The 17,916-nt window shown below is 41.5% G+C and overlaps 1 protein-coding gene across 16 annotated transcripts in view; it reads right to left on the bottom strand.

The window, feature by feature from the left end:
• NBEAL1 (neurobeachin like 1) overlaps positions 1-17,916 on the bottom strand; it is a 210,354-nt gene that overhangs the window by 18,868 nt on the left and 173,570 nt on the right. For 15 of the 16 annotated variants that reach the window (XM_063791572.1, XM_063791576.1, XM_054680089.2 and 12 more), the window contains 6 exons: positions 17,720-17,817; positions 14,841-14,957; positions 8,619-8,708; positions 6,553-6,662; positions 4,287-4,459; positions 3,220-3,314 (listed from right to left, as the gene is read on the bottom strand). In XM_063791572.1, the coding sequence (XP_063647642.1) occupies positions 3,220-3,314; positions 4,287-4,459; positions 6,553-6,662; positions 8,619-8,708; positions 14,841-14,957; positions 17,720-17,817 (683 nt within the window). Of the gene's footprint in view, positions 1-3,219; positions 3,315-4,286; positions 4,460-4,511; positions 4,537-6,552; positions 6,663-8,618; positions 8,709-14,840; positions 14,958-17,719; positions 17,818-17,916 lie in introns of those variants that run through there. The other variant, XM_063791578.1, reaches the window with a different exon arrangement.

Below are 17,916 nucleotides of genomic sequence, written 5' to 3'. Positions count from 1 at the left end.
AATAGTTGCTATTTGTATTTGTGATTATCCTAGACAACTCTGCCCACACCTTCCACCTGTTCCATGTGGTGTGCATTGATTCCCCTTGACACTCTGCTACCTGTGACAAATTTGTCTTTCCCTGTGAGTATCAGTCTGAGTGCGTAGTGCACTATATTTAACTTTTAAAACTCAGGTAATTCCTATATTATGGAAGCAATTCCAAGTCAAGAGAAAGAGGAGCCCTTCCTAAATTTATTTGGTAAAGATTGCATATCCCCATACTAAACACGATAAAGACAGAACAAAAAGATCTATCTTACTTAAGAGTAGAGAAATCATTAAAGTACTAGCTAATAAGATACATCAGTAAAGTGTAATAACAATATACCATAAACTATGTGGGTTTATTATAAAAATTCAAGGATGGTTCAAACCTAGGAAAGTTCTCAACGTAATACATTACATCAAGAAAAAGAGAAAAATTATAAATAAGATAAACTGGGAAAAACAGCTGTAAAGAACATTATTGGAAATACAAAATTAGAACATGGACTGTGGATTAGCTAATGGTATTGTATAAATGTTAAGCATTCTGATTTTGGTAACTTCACTGGGTTTATGTACAAGATTGTCTTTGTTCTCAGAAAATACACACTGACCTATTTAGGGGTAAAGGAACATGATATCTCAAACTTTTAAATGGTTAAAAAAAAAGATGCTGTAAGAGGGAGATACTAAAAGAGACTGCTAAGACACATGATACAAAATATACTATTTTTGCAAATTTTTTACAAGTTTGAAATTTCATTAAAACTATAAAGTTACCAAAAGAAAAAAATAATAGAAGTAAGCTAAATACTTAAATGTGAAAAACACAACTAGTGAAACCTAACAGCAAACACTATACTAAATGGTAACACTGGGAAGGCATTTTCATCAAAATTAGATATAAGGCGGGGATGCTCACTATAATTTTGCTTACCTTATTGTATTAGCTAATAATATAAGAAAATGAAATAATTAGTATATTAGAAAAGATAAAGCAAATTACTTTTATTTTCAGATCACATGATTGTATTATCTACCTTATTTTCAGAAAATCCAAGAAATACTAATAACCATGAGAGTTGATAAGAGGATTTGGCAAAGTAATTCGATATAATTGTACAGAAATCAGTCAAATCACTGTATAGCTTTTCTTTATATTAACAATAATCAGACACAAAAATGATTTTTAAAACCCCACTAAAAATAGTAATAAAAAACATAATTTGAAGTAAGTATCACAAGGTATCAGATCTAAATGAAAAAGAAAGAAATTTTATCAAAGGATATAAAAAGGACCTGAAACAAACATGAAAAGACACTTCCTATTTCTGTAAATAAATAACTATAAAAATATGCCAAATTATTGGGAGGCCGAGGTGGGCAGAACGCTTGAGCCTAGGAGTTCGAGACCAGCCTGGGTAACATGGCAGAGACAAGCATTTTCTCTCTACTAAAAACACAAAAACTAGCCAGGCGTGGTGGTGCATGCCTGGAGTCCCAGCTACTTGGGAGGTTGAGAAGCGAGGATTGCTTGAGCCTGGGAGGTCAAGGCTGCAGTGAGCCATGATTGTGCCACTGCCACTGCACTCCAGCATGGACGAAAGACTGAGACCCTGCCTCAAAAAAAAAAAAAAAAACCAAAAAACCCCCAAACCAAATTAACATATAAATTAAATACAATTTCAGTAAGACTAAAATGGAGTTGTTTTTTTTTTTTTTTTAAATGGGTATGGGGCCGGGTGCGGTGGCTCACACCTGTAATCCCAGCACTTTGGGAGGCCAAGGCAGGCAGATCACGAGGTCAAGAGTTCGAGACCGTCCTGGAGAAGATGGTGAAACCCCGTCTCTACTAAAAATACAAAAATTAGTTGGGCATGGTGGCACGCGCTTGTAGTCCCAGCTACTCAGGAAACTGAGGCAGGAGAATCGCTTGAACCCAGGAGGTGGAGGTTGCAGTGAGCCAAGCTTGCGCCACTGCACTCTAGCTGGGCTCAGGACAGAGCAAGACTCCATCTCAAAAAAACAAAAAATAACAAAAAAAAAAACAAAAAACAAAAGAGGGTATGGCTAAAACATAAGTTCATATGTAAGAATAAATACCTATATAAGACTATCTGAGAACATTACACTTTAAGTGTAATGCTTCCTATTCAGAAGTAAACAAAGCCTTATCCAATGTAGATAAATAAATTACCAAGAAATTAAAGATTGTAATATAAGAAAACAAAAAAAATTAGAAGAAAACAATTTTTTTTTTGAGATAGGATCTTGCTCAGTCACCCGGGCTGGAGTGCAGTGGCAGGATCTCAGCTCACTGCAGCCTCTGCTTCCCTGGCTCAAGCAATCCTTCCACCTCAGCCTCCCATGTATTATAGCCAGGACCACAAGCATGTCCCACGCTCAGCTGGGTTTTTTAAATGGAAGAAAATTTCTAGATACTTTTTATAAATTTGGAGTGGGAGAAAGCCTGTTAAGACAATGCAGAAAACACAGAAGCTGACCGGGCACAGTGGCTCCTACCTATAATCCCAGCACTTTGGGAGGCCAAGGCAGGTGGATCACTGAAGGTCAGGAGTTCAAGACCAGCCTGGCCAACATGGCGAAACCCCATTTCTGCTAAAAATACAAAAAATACAATAAAAAAAAAAAATAGCCAGGCATGGTGGCTTGTGCCTGTAATCCCAGTTACATGGGAGGCTGAGGCAGGAGAATCGCTTGAACCCGGGAGGCGGAGGTTGCAGTGAGCCGAGATCATGCCATCTCAAAAAAAAAAAAAGAAAAGAAAAGAAAAGAAAACAGAAGCTATTCAATAAAAATGATACTTCCTGGACCAATATTATTATGAGAATGCAATCAGGTTGATGAAAACTATAAATCTATCATTTCTAGTAGTCCCACAAGAAAGAAAGTAGAAATGTTACTATGCTAAAAGACAATAAAATAATTCCCGTTTTCCTAGGAAAGGTAAGAAGGAAGAATCTTTGGAAAGCAATAGGGAATAAGGTAATGAATCAGACAGTAAACCTAGGAAAAAATGTGGTGATTTGAACAGGACAAAATGTGGGTAAAAAGAATACAAAGGAGCTGAGTCACTGCCAGAAAACAATTCGATGTCCTAGTAGAACATTTTGCTAGTATTCTCAGGGTGAATCTCTGACCTAATTCAAGAACATTTAAATGTGTGACTACCTGTTGTGTTATTTGCCATATCATACATGTAGTATCTCTGGAACCAGAAATCAAATGTATTCCACAGTAATCTGTAGCTAAGCAAGTCACAATATCTGTAAGAAAAGGAATTAAATAAAATGAGATGCCTCGTTTTGCTAAAATAGAACTTTAAGAGCAATTTTTGTTAATGTTCAAACTATTCCTAAATCAGTTATGCCAACAGGGAGGAATGTAGACATGGTACTGGAAAAGCATTGGGGAAGAGAGACACAGGAAAGCAGCAGTGTCAAAATCACCTCGGAGAGCTTTCTTTGAAATCCCCCTTCTCTGAGCATGAGAAGTCGACACGCAGTGTGGGGAATGACTACCCCAATCTTGGGAGGAGGTTAGATAGTTTGAGATAGATCCCCAGTTAATTTTCATATGCTACTTTGCTTTCTCATCCCCATTCACCTTCTACTCCCATTGGGAATTGTAATCCTATAGAATGTATGTCCTTAGAAAAACTGCACATACTATACTATAAATTCACAATACAAATATATTTTTCCTAAACTGCAGACGTAAGTGTTATCTTAGGATTGACTGGTACAGAATTAGCAGCAGACTCCATTTTCCTTCCCTAACAGGTTTATTAGAAAAAAACCTACTCAATGTTTTATTCTTATATTGAAGACTAATACACTAAGAAGTAGCAAGTTAAAACTACATTCAACAATTTCATCACTCTCATGTTTAACTGTTAACAAAGTAATAGAGCAGTTGATGTCTTATCTAATGACAGCAGATTTTATTACCATTTTGTCTTAAAATTCTTACTTTTATCATTCATTAAAAAAAAAACAACTTAGTCTAACATTTTCCAGATACTATGAAGATGTATTTAATTTATGTGGTGCTTTATTATACCCAAAATACATGAGACACTCCTATAGAAAGTATATATTTATAATCCTACACAATAAAAAAGTTCACTCAGCTTCAAAGGTAAAATTTAATGCTCTTTACAAAGAGCATGTACTACTTTTATACTTAAGAAAAAAAGAAAATTTTTGAGCATTTTTGGAAAAAAAGCTAATGCTTACCCATATGCCGGATGATGTGTGAGATAATTTTGCCTTTTGTAAGTGACATCACTTGAATGCTATTATCCCAGTATCCAGCGCTGAAGAGCAACTTTGCATCATGTGATACTACAAATAGCTTAGAAGTGATCTCTAGCCCAGGAGCAAAAGAACCATTTATACTGCGCTGAGTTCTGTAAACACAATTAAATATCAGACTTTTCCTTACAAGATCACGTATACTGATGTGAACTATTCTTTTTAAACCTCTCTAAAAAAGAAATAAAAAATTAGTCCCAAATGTCCTATTTGAAATGTCTATTAATAAACGATAGACTTTCAGAAAACATGTTATCTCACTGTAATATTTTTCATAAATTAAGAATATACATAACAATCTCAAGTGGTAAGCAAAAAAAGGTGAAATCAGTGAAGGTGTGAAGAAAGCTTAAATCTTGGATTTCAAAGACAATTTAATAAAATTGGCAATTTTGTAAATGACAGCCTTAAAGTTTAAAGACAAGACAGGATATGCCAGGACCAGGAATATCAGAAATAAACTTAAACCAGGGATGTCCTACACAAGGTGATGCATAGGAGATAAATCAGGCAGATAAGTGTGTATCTAACAACACTTATGATGACTGTTCTCCATTTGAACCAAAGCAAGCATGCTGGTTTTATCAGCTTCCAAGTGCAATACCTGTGAGCTTAGCCAATCCAGATTCTGCAGAAAGACAAGTGATTGCAACTCAGTGTGTATATAGAAAATGAGGGCTAATTCTCATACTCTAGCTATAAAACTTTATTGTTCAATATTAATTTGCTGAGAATATGCTTCTTGCAAAACATAACAGTACTATGTGGGATAAGAAAGGAAAAAAAACATTTTCCTTAATCTCATGAAGTTGTATTCTAGTTGAGGAAGACAAAGATACAGTGATAACAATTATATCATTTTAAATAGTTTTCAAATATATGGTGTAATTTGATCCTCAACATGGAGTGTGATTTTTGAATTTTATTTTAATTTTAGTTTTTTTGAGGTGGAGTCTTGCTCTGTCGTCCAGGCTGAAGTGCAGTGGTGCAATCTCGGCTCACTGCAACCTCTGTCTCCTGGGTTCAAGCGATTCTCCTGCCTCAGACCCCCGAGTAGCTTGGATTACAGGTTCCCACTACCATGGCTGGCTAATTTTTGTATTTTTATTTTTATTTTTATTTTTTGAGTTGGAGTCTTGCTCTGTTGCCCAGGCTGGAGTGCAGTGGCGTGATCTCGGCTCACTGCAAGCTCTGCCTCCCAGGTTCACGCCATTCTCCTGCCTCAGCCTCCCTAGTAGCTGGGACTACAGGTGCCCGCCACCATGCCTGGCTAATTTTTTTGTATTTTTAGTAGAGATGGGGTTTCACTGTGTTAGCCAAGATGGTCTCAATCTCCTGACCTCGTGATCCGCCCGCCTCTGCCTCCCAAAGTGCTGGGATTACAGGTGTGAGCCACCACGCCCGGCCAATTTTTGTATTTTTAGTAGAGATGGGGTTTTGCCATGTTGGCCAGGCTGGTCTTGAACTCCTGACCTCAGGTGGTCCGCCTGCCTCAGCTTCCCAAGTTTTGGGATTACAGGCGTGAGCCATTGTGCCCAGCCATGAATGTGATTTAACTAGAAAAAAATATAAGCAAACAAACAGGACAATTCAGTGTAAGGGAAACACCACTTTAAGTGAGAACATAACTTTTGGAGATTAAAATACATAGGTCTTATTTTTACATAATAAAGTAGAATAAAATTACAAGGAAGTCTATTATTCCTAATGTAATTGTATTTCTATAACTCATATTATGGAAACTAAGTTTTGTATTTAAACCAATATAAATTCAGGACATAACTTAAAAATAAGGGAAGGTTGGGGAGGGAATGGAGGGAGGAAGGAGGGAAGAAGAGATAATCTGGATCTCAAAACATTACTTTCAGGGCCAGGCGGCCTATAATCCCAGCACTTGGGGAGGCTGAGGTGGGCGGATCACTTGGGGTCAAGGGTTTGAGACCAGCCTGGCCAACATGGTGAAACTCGATTTCTACTAACAACAAAAATTAGCCAGATAATCCCTTGAGCTCGGGAGGCAGAGGTTTCAGTGAGTGGGGATTGCGCCACTGCACCGCAGAGCAAGACTCTGTCTCAAAAAAAAATAAAAAATATTTCTTTCAGAATAAATGAATCAATTAATCTAGTTTTTTTCCTGGCAATAAGGTATCTGGTATAGCTATTTTGCTTTACATATTCATTTACTTACTTTGGATTTGTCACAGTTTGATCCTTGATGAATGTAAAGTAATTAGAAATGTTTCTGTCATAAGGCAACCATCCATGGGTTCCAATAACATAATTCATGCTTATTGTTATCTGGAAAAGAACATATGAAGACTCAAATTAAATGAAATATTAAGGAAAGCAGCCCAGAATAACCAGATGCTCACATGACATTGGCATTTATCACTTAGGGAACACTGTGAGACTGTGTACTTCAAACATGAAACTCATTAAGCACATCTTAAGATAATTCAAACAGAAAAAGCTCTTTGTTTATCTTTTATTTTTGGAGCCAGGGTTTCACTCTGTTGCCCAGGCTGGAGCACAGTGACATGATCTCAGCTCATTGCAACCTTCAGGCATGCGCCACCATGCCTGGCTAATTTTTGTATTCTTTGTACTTTTTGTAGAGACATGGTTTCACCATGTTGCCCAAGCTAGTCTCCAACTCCTGGGCTTAAGTGAGCCTCCCACCTCGGCCTCCCAAAGCATTAGGATGACAGGCGTGAGTCACCACACCTGGCCTTGTTTATCTTATTGTAAGAAAACTTGTCCAATTTTTTTTTTTTTTTTTGAGATAGAGTCTTGCTCTGTCACCCAGGCTGGAGTGCAGTGGCATGATCTCAGCTCACTACAACCTCCCAGGAGCAAGCAATCCTCTGACCTCAGCCTCTTGAGTAGCTGGGACCACAAGCATGCACCACCATGCCTGGCTAATTTTTTGTATTTTTAGTGGAGATGGGGTTTTGCCATGTTGCCCAGGCTGGTCTCGAACTCCCAAGCTCAAGAAATCCACCCACAGCCTCCCAAGTTCTGGGATTACAGGTGTGAGCCACTGCGCTCAGCCCAATTTATCTTTCTCTAGGAAGATTATTTTTTCTCATGATTTCTCAAAGTTTATTAGCACTTATCAGCTGGCAGATGGAAGAAATTCAGGGACCAGTCTTACCATAAAAATATAATATATATCATTTAGAACATAAACCAGTAGGATAATTTACAATGAATGCAATGAACTGTTAAGGTCTCCCTGTAGTGACAGTCATAGTAAGTTCTCCTCTCTTCAAAATGAAAAGCTTTTATCTTCTTGATTATAAAAGTTAACAAGCAACCCCTGACGAATGAAATTCTGGTAACTTTAAAAAACGCAGGCACTTTATGAGGCTCAGGTGGGAGGATCACTTGAGCTCAGGAGTTTGAGACCAACCTGGGCAACATGGCAACACCTGATCTCTACAACAAATACAAAAATTAGCTGGCCATGGTGGTGTGTATCTGTAGTCCCAGCTACTCAGGAAGCCGAGGTGGAAGGGTCACCTGAGCCCAGGAGGTCAAGGCTGCAGTGAGCTGTGATTGGCTCTCCAGCCTGGGTGACAGAGTGAGACTCTGTCTCAAAAAAAAAAGAAAAGAAAAGAAAAGAAAAAAAAAATATATATATATATATAAGGATTGAAATTCACAAGATTGCCACTGCTCAAAAAGTACTACTACTATTTTTGTGTATCTTTTTATTTATTTATTTATTTTTATTTAGAAGGAGTCTCGCTCTTGTCACCCAGGCTGGAGTGCAGTGGCGCGATCTTGGCTCACTGCAACCTCCACCTCCTGGATTCAAGTGATTCTCCTGCCTCAGCCTCCCAAGTAGCTGGAATTACAGGCACCTGCCTCCACGCCTTTCTAATTTTTTGTATTTTTAGTAGAGACAGGGTTTCACCATGTTGCCCAAGCTGGTCTCGAACTTCTGACCTCAAGTGATCCACCTGCCTTGGCCTCCCAAAGTGCTGGGATTACGGACGTGGGCCACTGTGCCCAGCCTATTTTTATATATCTTTTCAGATTTTATTTTCTGAGCAAATGTTGCCCAGGCTAGTCTTGAACTCCTGGGCTCAAGCAATCTGCTTGTCTCAACCTCCCAAAGCGCTGGGATTACAGGCATGAACCACCATACACAGCCAAAAAGTGGCTTTTAAAAAATATTTATTTCCTCTTTTTTTCTAAGTTGTAATGAATATAGGCATAGCAGTGTGAAAAAGGTAAAAATCAACTTACCAGTAACTCAGGGCTGCCTTGAGACATAAAAGAACGATACTGATTTTTGGGGACGGTGGCCTTTAATAGTGGAATACCATCACTAATCCCCTATAAAATAAAAGAGGTTTAGTGGCTGGTTCTGCTCATCTTTATTAGGTACAAATTACTGAAAACCGTCTCTTTAAATAAGGATGAATCCTGTGATACATCATTTTACTCTCTTGAAACATCTAATCAATTAATTTAAAATGAAGGAAAGGAATTATATACCATGTATATATGGCATACTTGAAATTTCTGAAACCTATCACCTTCTATTCAACTATTCTGCTTTTAAAAAGAGATGTAGATTTCAAAGAGCAGCAATAATTTAAAACAGCCAATGATTTAGGATCTATCCTAAGTTATACTGACATACATATAAAGTAGAAAATATGGATCATATAAGAACATGTTTCTCAAATAAGTCAAATGAGAAAATTGGTCATCATTTATAGAAATTTCCTTTTGGGTCTAACTTTTAAAAAACACTTCTAACCCATTAACTAGGGTACTTCCTGAAAGCCACAGTAGGACCAGAAAATAAAGACAGCATTCAGAAAACATCTGCCATTATCTTATAACAATGTGAAAGAGAACAATAATTTGAATTCAGTTCCCTGATGTGACAGTTGTTCACAAGTGATACCTAATATTTACTAGGTAAATGATAACATTATTGGGTATGTACTATGTATCAGGTGTTGTTCTAAGAACTTAATAGGGACTAAGTAACAAATTATAAAATTCATTATAATTTATAAAATTTTAAAAAGTTGGTGATTATCTTTTCTCTTCACGTTGTGAATTAATCCAGAGAAGAATGACTTGCATTTGAACAAGGCAAAATGAAAATGGTACCTGAAAAAAACCCATTTATTAAGCCCTTGCTTTCACTACTATCTCTACTTTCTTCACAATTTGAACACCTATGAAGAGATGGCCTACAAAAGGCCTTCTCTTTTCATATTAATACATGGGGAAATACCTCTTACGAGGATGAAAAGGGATTAACAAGTTATTGGTACCCAAGGAAATCTATTGTGTTCTTTATACTGATCCAGATACTGAATGTGTCCTGGAGAAAGCTACTATGTGACATGGTAGGTACAGAGAAGGGCAAAGGTGTTGCTGCACCTGCAGATGGAACTTGGAATGTACTATATTACAAGAAAAGTCACAAATGATTAGATAAGATGAAAATAGTTCTATTGGCATTATAGAAGAAATATAGTATTGCATGTCCATCAGATTATGGGTCAAATAGGGTCTCGTGTTGTTTTACATGCAGTAAAGAGTTAACATAGCAGGCCTGAGACTGCCATCATTGTTACAGAAAGGCCTACTTGCAAGACTGGCCTTTGGTTGGCATCTGGGACTTGGCTGGCGAACAGTTCATCCTTACACTGACATAAAACTTTCCCTCAATGACAAGGGTGGCTCACTACACCTAGAGTGTTTGTGCAAATAGTATGGTTTATGCTAAACACTTGTTTTTCTTCTGGAGTTTGGAATTTTGGTATGTGCTAGGCAGAGGGGTGTGTACGCGACCAGCCTCCAATAAAAACCTTAGGCACTGGGTCTCTAATGAGCTTCTCTGACGACAAAAAAATGTGTTTCCACATTTCATTACTGAAAGAATTAAGTAGATCTTATGTGACTCCACTAGGAGAGGTCTCTTGGACACTTGTGCCTGGCTTCCCCTGGACTGCACACCATGTGCCTTTTCCCTTTGCTGATGTTGCTTTGTATCCTTTCACTGTAATAAATCTTAGCCATGACTACAACTACATGTTAAATTCCGTGAGTCTTTCTGGCAAATCACTGAACCTGGGGGTAGTCTTGGAGACTCCCAACACATCCTGGGAATTAGTCATAATTTCTGAGCATTGTTTTTATGTGTTCTGAGTTCTATGCAACTAACTTAGATACTTTTGGAAACAACCAAGTTTGTAGAGTTTGTATTGCAACACTAAATAACTATTTCAGTAAACATGGATTTAGGAAAAGAGTGACAGATTAATTTTGAAGTGCTTTCACAAACACGTGAAAGCATGTACCAAAATACAGTGGTGTACCCCATAAAACTGTTTAATTATTACATCAATTAAAAAATACAGTGATGCTTTCTACAATATTGTTCATTTGAGTAAAATGTATTATAAAGCTTTAACTGTTTTTTTTTTTTTGAGATGGAGTCTCGCTCTGAGTGCAGTGGCGTGATCTCGGCTCACTGCAAGCTCTGCCTCCTGGATGCCATTCTCCTGCCTCAGCCTCCCGAGTAGCTGGGACTACAGGCGTCCACCACCATGCCCCGCTAATTTTTTATATTTTTTAGTAGAGACGGGGTTTCACCATGTTAGCCAGGATGGTCTCAATCTCCTGACCTCGTGATCTGCCGGTCTCGGCCTCCCAAAGTGCTGGGATTACAGGCGTGAGCCACTGCGCCCGGCCAAAGCTTTAACTGTTATAAAACCCATAAACATTTTTTACACTACATTATCAAAAAATTATATTTTTTGATAATTCATTTTCCCATGGTATTGAATCTGAGAAACACGCTGCAGTGATATTGCAATGCAGGGTTTTACAAACTACAGCCTGTGGGACAAAGCCAGCCCACCACCTGTTTTGTAGGCGGTGGGTGAGCTAAGGATGGGTTTTATATTTTTAGATGATTACATTTTAAGTGGTTATATATGTATCTACAGAATATCTTTGAGTTTGCCTTTTGGCCTGCAAAGCACAAAATATTTACCAGTTAGACCTATCTCACTGCTGCATACTTTTCAAATAAGTTATTATTTGAGACAAGAAAGAGTTTACCAGCCTCTGCTGTACTGCAGAGACTGTTCAATGTATATTTTCAAACTAATCTTAGTAATTTTTTATTTTCAATTTTCTTTTTGTGAAGGGTTAATGCTATCTGTCCTAACCACATTCATAGGTATGAATGCATTTTATTTTATTTTATTATTTTATTTATTTATTTATTTATTTTTATTGATAATTCTTGGGTGTTTCTCACAGAGGGGGATTTGGCAGGGTCATGGGACAATAGTGGAGGGAAGGTCAGCAGATAAACAAGTGAACAAAGGTCTCTGGTTTTCCTAGGCAGAGGACCCTGCGGCCTTCCGCAGTGTTTGTGTCCCTGGTTACTTGAGATTAGGGAGTGGTGATGACTCTTAACGAGCATGCTGCCTTCAAGCATCTGTTTAACAAAGCACATCTTGCACCGCCCTTAATCCATTTAACCCTGAGTAGACACAGCACATGTTTCAGAGAACACAGGGTTGGGGGTAAGGTCACAGGTAACAGGATCCCAAGGCAGAAGAATTTTTCTTAGTACAGAACAAAATGAAAAGTCTCCCATGTCTACTTCTTTCTACACAGACACGGCAACCATCCAATTTCTCAATGTTTTCCCCACCTTTCCCGCCTTTCTATTCCACAAAGCCGCCATTGTCATCCTGGCCCGTTCTCAATGAGCTGTTGGGCACACCTCCCAGACGGGGTGGTGGCCGGGCAGAGGGGCTCCTCACTTCCCAGTAGGGGCGGCCGGGCAGAGGCGCCCCTCACCTCCCGGACGGGGCGGCTGGCCGGGCAGGGGGCTGACCCCCCCACCTCCCTCCCGGACGGGGTGGCTGGCCGGGCAGAGGGGCTCTTCACTTCCCAGTAGGGGCAGCCGGGCAGAGGCACCCCTCACCTCCCGGACGGGGCGGCTGGCCGGGCGGGGGGCTGACCCCCCCACCTCCCTCCCGGACGGGGCAGCTGGCCGGGCAGAGGGGCTCCTCACTTCCCAGTAAGGGCGGCCGGGCAGAGGGGCCCCTCACCTCCCAGACGGGGGAGCTGGCCGGGCAGGGGGCTGACCCCCCCCACCTCCCTCCCGGATGGGGCGGCTGGCCGGGCGGGGGGCTGACCCCCCCCACCTCCCTCCCGGACGGGGCGGCTGGCCGGGCGGGGGGCTGACCCCCCCACCTCCCTCCCAGATGGGGCGGCTGGCCGGGCGGGGGGCTGACCCCCCCACCTCCCTCACGGACGGGGCGGCTGGCCGGGCAGAGGGGCTCCTCACTTCCCAGTAGGGGCGGCTGGGCAGAGGGGCCCCTCACCTCCCAGACGGGGCGGCTGGCCGGGCGGGGGGCTGACCCCCCCACCTCCCTCCCGGACGGGGTGGCTGGCCGGGCGGGGGGGCTGATCCCCCCACCTCCCTCCCGGACGGGGTGGCTGGCCGGGCAGAGGGGCTCCTCACTTCCCAGTAGGGGCGGCCGGGCAGAGGCGCCCCTCACCTCCCGGACAGGGCAGCTGGCCGGGTGGGGGGCTGACCCCTCCACCTCCCTCCCGGACGGGGCGGCTGGCTGGGCAGAGGGGCTCCTCACTTCCCAGTAGGGGCAGCCGGGCAGAGGCGCCCCTCACCTCCTGGATGGGGCGGCTGGCCGGGCGGGGGGCTGACCCCCCACCTCCCTCCCGGACGGGGCGGCTGGCCGGGCGGGGGGGCTGACCCCCCACCTCCCTCCCAGACGGGGTGGCTGGCCGGGCAGGGGGCTGACCCCCCACCTCCCTCCCGGATGGGGCGGCTGGCCGGGCAGAGGGGCTCCTCACTTCCCAGTAGGGGCGGCCGGGCAGAGGCGCCCCTCACCTCCCGGACGGGGCGGCTGGCCGGGCGGGGGGCTGACCCCCCCACCTCCCTCCCAGACAGGGCGGCTGGCCGGGCGGGGGGCTGACCCCCCCACCTCCCTCCCGGACGGGGTGGCTGCCAGGCGGAGACGCTCCTCACTTCCCAGATGGGGTGGCTGCCGGGCGGAGAGGCTCCTCACTTCTCAGACGGGGCGGCTGCCGGGCAGAGGGGCTCCTCACTTCTCAGACGGGGTGGTTGCCAGGCAGAGGGTCTCCTCACTTCTCAGACGGGGCGGCTGGGCAGAGACGCTCCTCACCTCCCAGACGGGGTCGCGGCCGGGCAGAGGCGCTCCTCACATCCCAGATGGGGCGGCGGGGCAGAGGCGCTCCCCACATCTCAGATGATGGGCGGCCGGGCAGAGACGCTCCTCACTTCCTAGATGTGATGGCGGCCGGGAAGAGGCGCTCCTCACTTCCTAGATGGGATGGCGGCCGGGCGGAGACGCTCCTCACTTTCCAGACTGGGCAGCCGGGCAGAGGGGCTCCTCACATCCCAGACAATGGGCGGCCAGGCAGAGACACTCCTCACTTCCCAGACGGGGTGGCAGCCGGGCAGAGGCTGCAATCTCGGCACTTTGGGAGGCCAAGGCAGGCGGCTGGGAGGTGGAGGTTGTAGCGAGCCGAGATCACGCCACTGCACTCCAGCCTGGGCACCATTGAGCACTGAGTGAACGAGACTCTGTCTGCAATCCCGGCACCTCGGGAGGCCGAGGCTGGCGGATCACTCGCGGTTAGGGGCTGGAGACCGGCCCGGCCAACACAGCGAAACCCCGTCTCCACCAAAACCAGTCAGGCGTGGCGGCGCGTGCCTGCAATTGCAGGCACTCGGCAGGCTGAGGCAGGAGAATCAGGCAGGGAGGTTGCAGTGAGCCGAGATGGCAGCAGTACAGTCCAGCTTCGGCTCCGCATGAGAGGGAGACCGTGGAAAGAGAGGGAGACCGTGGGGAGAGGGAGGGGGAGGGGGAGGGGGAGGGGGTGCTATAATTTTCTACATAAAGATTTTACAGGCTGGGTGTGGTCGAATGCATTTTATAATCACATTCTGAATTACTCAATTTAATATGTATATTTAAACATTTGAATTTTTTATTTAAACTCTTTCAATTACACCATTAACTACTCCTGTTTTACTAGACTACTCATTCTATCAATTAACAATGGACTTATTAGGATCTATTTTATATATGAGCAGACATTATAATTAAGAGCTATTAAATTATTATCTCCATCTACATATCATCTCGATTGTCACAAGAAGCATTTTAAGTCAAATTATTTATTCTTCTTCGTCAGGAAAATGTGAAGTAGATGAAAGAAAGCCAAGAAAAACAGTTCAGACTACCACTCAGCAGCAAACAAAAGCTTCCAATAAAAATGTTTTAAAAATCCAACAACAGATTATTACAGTATAATTTACTATCTTGAATTAAATATTATAATCCTTACTTCCCATTAAATAATAAAAGAACTTTAAAATGTACAGAATTTAGAGAAAACTCTTTTTGATATTACCAAGTAGGATATTACCTCTATAAAAAATGACTTGAGTTCAGGAAGGTGTTGAAACAGGTTTAGGGCTGAAGTGTCTATTTTGGTTGGCTTCTGCACTGCTTCTTCTGCTGATAATCTTGGAGGGTGTGGTTCCTTCAAAATAATTTTAAGGAAAAACAATTCCATATCTATATTATTAATCTCTCACTATGTTCCTTCATATACACTAGGCTCTAGCTACAATGAATTACATACCATGCATTGTTGACAATTACAGGTGTTGGCTCAGACTATTCTCTTAGCAGAGATACTACTTTTTTCATTTCTTTGGAAACCCCACTTCTACTTTAAAGTTTTTCTTACTGATATCTCTCCTAAATTTTTAAGTCAGAATGTATTATTCTCTTTTATTATTTTTCCTTGGCAAATAATTTATATTTTAATTATAATTTATTTCTTTCTATATTGGATTACATATAGTTGTTTATGGTCTGTCTTCCCCAGCTAGGTTATAAGTGCCTTAAAGCTAGAGAAGCCTTATTCATTTTTGGATTTCCATACTAGACTAGTATCTTACACGTTAGATGCTTGGTAAAATTAAATGTAGTATTCAAAATTCAGAATGTATAATTTGGATGAATCTTTAATTCCTTGACAAGATCAAAATGTCAACACTGGCTGGGCGTGCTGGCTCACACCTGAAATCCTAGCACTTCAGGAGGCTGAGGTGGGCGGATCACTTGAGGTCAGAAGTTCAAGACCATACTGGCTAACATGGTGAAACCCTGTATCTACTAAAAATACAAAAATTGGTCAGGCATAGTGGTGTTCACCTATAGTCCCAGCTACTTGAGAGGCTGAGGTAGGAGAATCGCTTGAACCCACAAGATAGAAGTTGCAGTGAGCCAAGATCGTGCCACTGCACTCCAGCCTGGGTGACAGAGTAAGACTCCATCTCAAAAAAAAAAAAAAAAAAAAAAAAAAGAAAAAAAGAAAGAAAAAAAGTCAATACTGTCAGAATCAAATTATAGGTACTGCTGCATACTTTTCAAGTAAATTTTGTTCTTCCTCAACTTTCATGTCAGAAACACAGAACAGTATCATCTATAAATATGAAATAAATGGCAAGTAAAATGAACATTTCAAAGGCACAGTTAAAAGGCAAAACAGAATTCTATCTAAAGTAAATTCTTGCATCTCTACAAAAAAAAATTGATTATAGGCAATAGATGTGAAAGCTGTAAGTACTAAAATATTTAGCTTTTAGATTGGGTGCGGTGGCTCACACCTGTAATCCCAGCATTTTGGGAGGCTGAGGCAGGCAGATCACCTGAGGTCAGGAGTTCAAGACCAGCCTGCCCAACATGGCAAAACCCCGTCTCTACTAAAAATATAAAAAATTAGCCAGGTGTGGTGGCGGGCCTCTGTAATCCCAGCTACTTGGGAGGCTGAGGCAGGAGAATCGCTTGAACCCAGGAAGCAGAGGTTGGAGTAACCCGAGATTGTGCCATTGTACTCCAGCCTGGGCAACAAGGGCAAAACTCCCTCTCAATAAAAAAAAATTAGCTTTTAATAAATATTATTCACTTTATTTCAAATCAAAGGCTGATTTTTGTATCATTTTCATCACAATAAAAACTAATTAGCACCACTTGTAAAACAAAAAGAAAGGTAAAACAGGTGTGAAAATATGATAGCATCTATTTCAAAGCCCTGTGAAGCATTCTATTTTAGTCTGTTACTTTCGCCTTCTGATTGTACCAGAAGGTAAGGGATAAAGCATTGACTTCACATATGACTATTCTGTAAAAACCAATGTTGGAGGTTCCGAGCAAACTGTTGCTAAGGAACAGTAAAAATTACAAAGCTTAGCCCAATTACTGTATTGACAGAAGTACACCTATAAGTTAGAGCTTAGATACACTACTGTTGTAATAGCTGTGGCGATTTCAATTCAATACTGTATTCAAGAGCGATACAAAGATGATTAAGAGAAAGTTGCTGCCTTTAATGTATTTATAATGTACTGAGGCAAATGGATAAATATATAGCTTAAGGCAGAAAGTGTCCTAATTAGGTAGCAAATAAAGGCCCATAAGAACATGTTAAGAGATCTAGTTTAACGGGGGCTTACAACTACTCATTCAGAGGAAACATGGCATGCTAGAAAGGCTTTGGAGTTAGATGGTCAGGCATATAATCCTAGTCACTTTCTTGTTGTGTAAACATAGAAAAAGTATTTAATTTCTCAAAGGCATTATAGGCTAGGTATTACCTTCTGTGAGGCTTGGCTTTAACTCCTAAAAAATGAGGATAGCTGAATTTTTACTATGAAGATTAGGTAAAGTACCTAACAAACACAGTGATTGCTTAAGAACATATCTAGTTAATAAATGATATATTTTTTTGTACATTCTACATCACTAAATTCATATACTGAAAAAGATCAAGACATCTTTGAAAACTACCATTAGATTAATTTCCATTAATCTAAACCTGTGTGTCATCAGGAAGATAATGATTTAATTTCAGATACCAGTATAGGGAAAGAAATGTATGTAGTAATATTTAATAATTTGATTCTACATTTTAAATATTCTATAATTTGATTCTTAAGACTGGGTTTGGGCTCTGGAAAGCAAGTGCCTTTTTGGGCAGATGTTAGCTATTAGAAGTTTTACATGTGGAATGAGTCCCAGCATGAGGACAGTTTTAATGGCATACCCTAATAGGTACTCAGTTTTTCCTCTTGGAAATAATATAAGACTTTCTGAGCAAATAGAAATCTTTCTGTGACTGAGAGTAATTGGCTATATACATGGATCTTGACTGCAATATTTTGTTATGTACTTAAATCTACTTCTTAAGTTGACTTAAATCTACTTCTTAAGTTGTTGATAACGCATATGACTTACCTTTAATAATTGACAGGGTGTTTGCCCAAAATTATTAATCATCCCTTCTAAGGCTTTTCTTTCTTTCTCATCTGTTAAGGCATCCAGATCCACAGCTCCTAAAACCAGAAGAAGTCAACTTACTATAGAGTGAAAACAAATCAGCAAGCCACATCACTGATTAATGTATCAGGCTCATTGGTGTGTGTGTGTGTGTG

Source organism: Pan troglodytes, chromosome 13 (genome assembly GCF_028858775.2).
Source record: "Pan troglodytes isolate AG18354 chromosome 13, NHGRI_mPanTro3-v2.0_pri, whole genome shotgun sequence".
NCBI classification, from domain to species: Eukaryota; Metazoa; Chordata; class Mammalia; order Primates; family Hominidae; genus Pan; species Pan troglodytes.
Note: the sequence above shows the minus strand (reverse complement) of the source record. Positions and strands in the feature narration are given on the sequence as shown.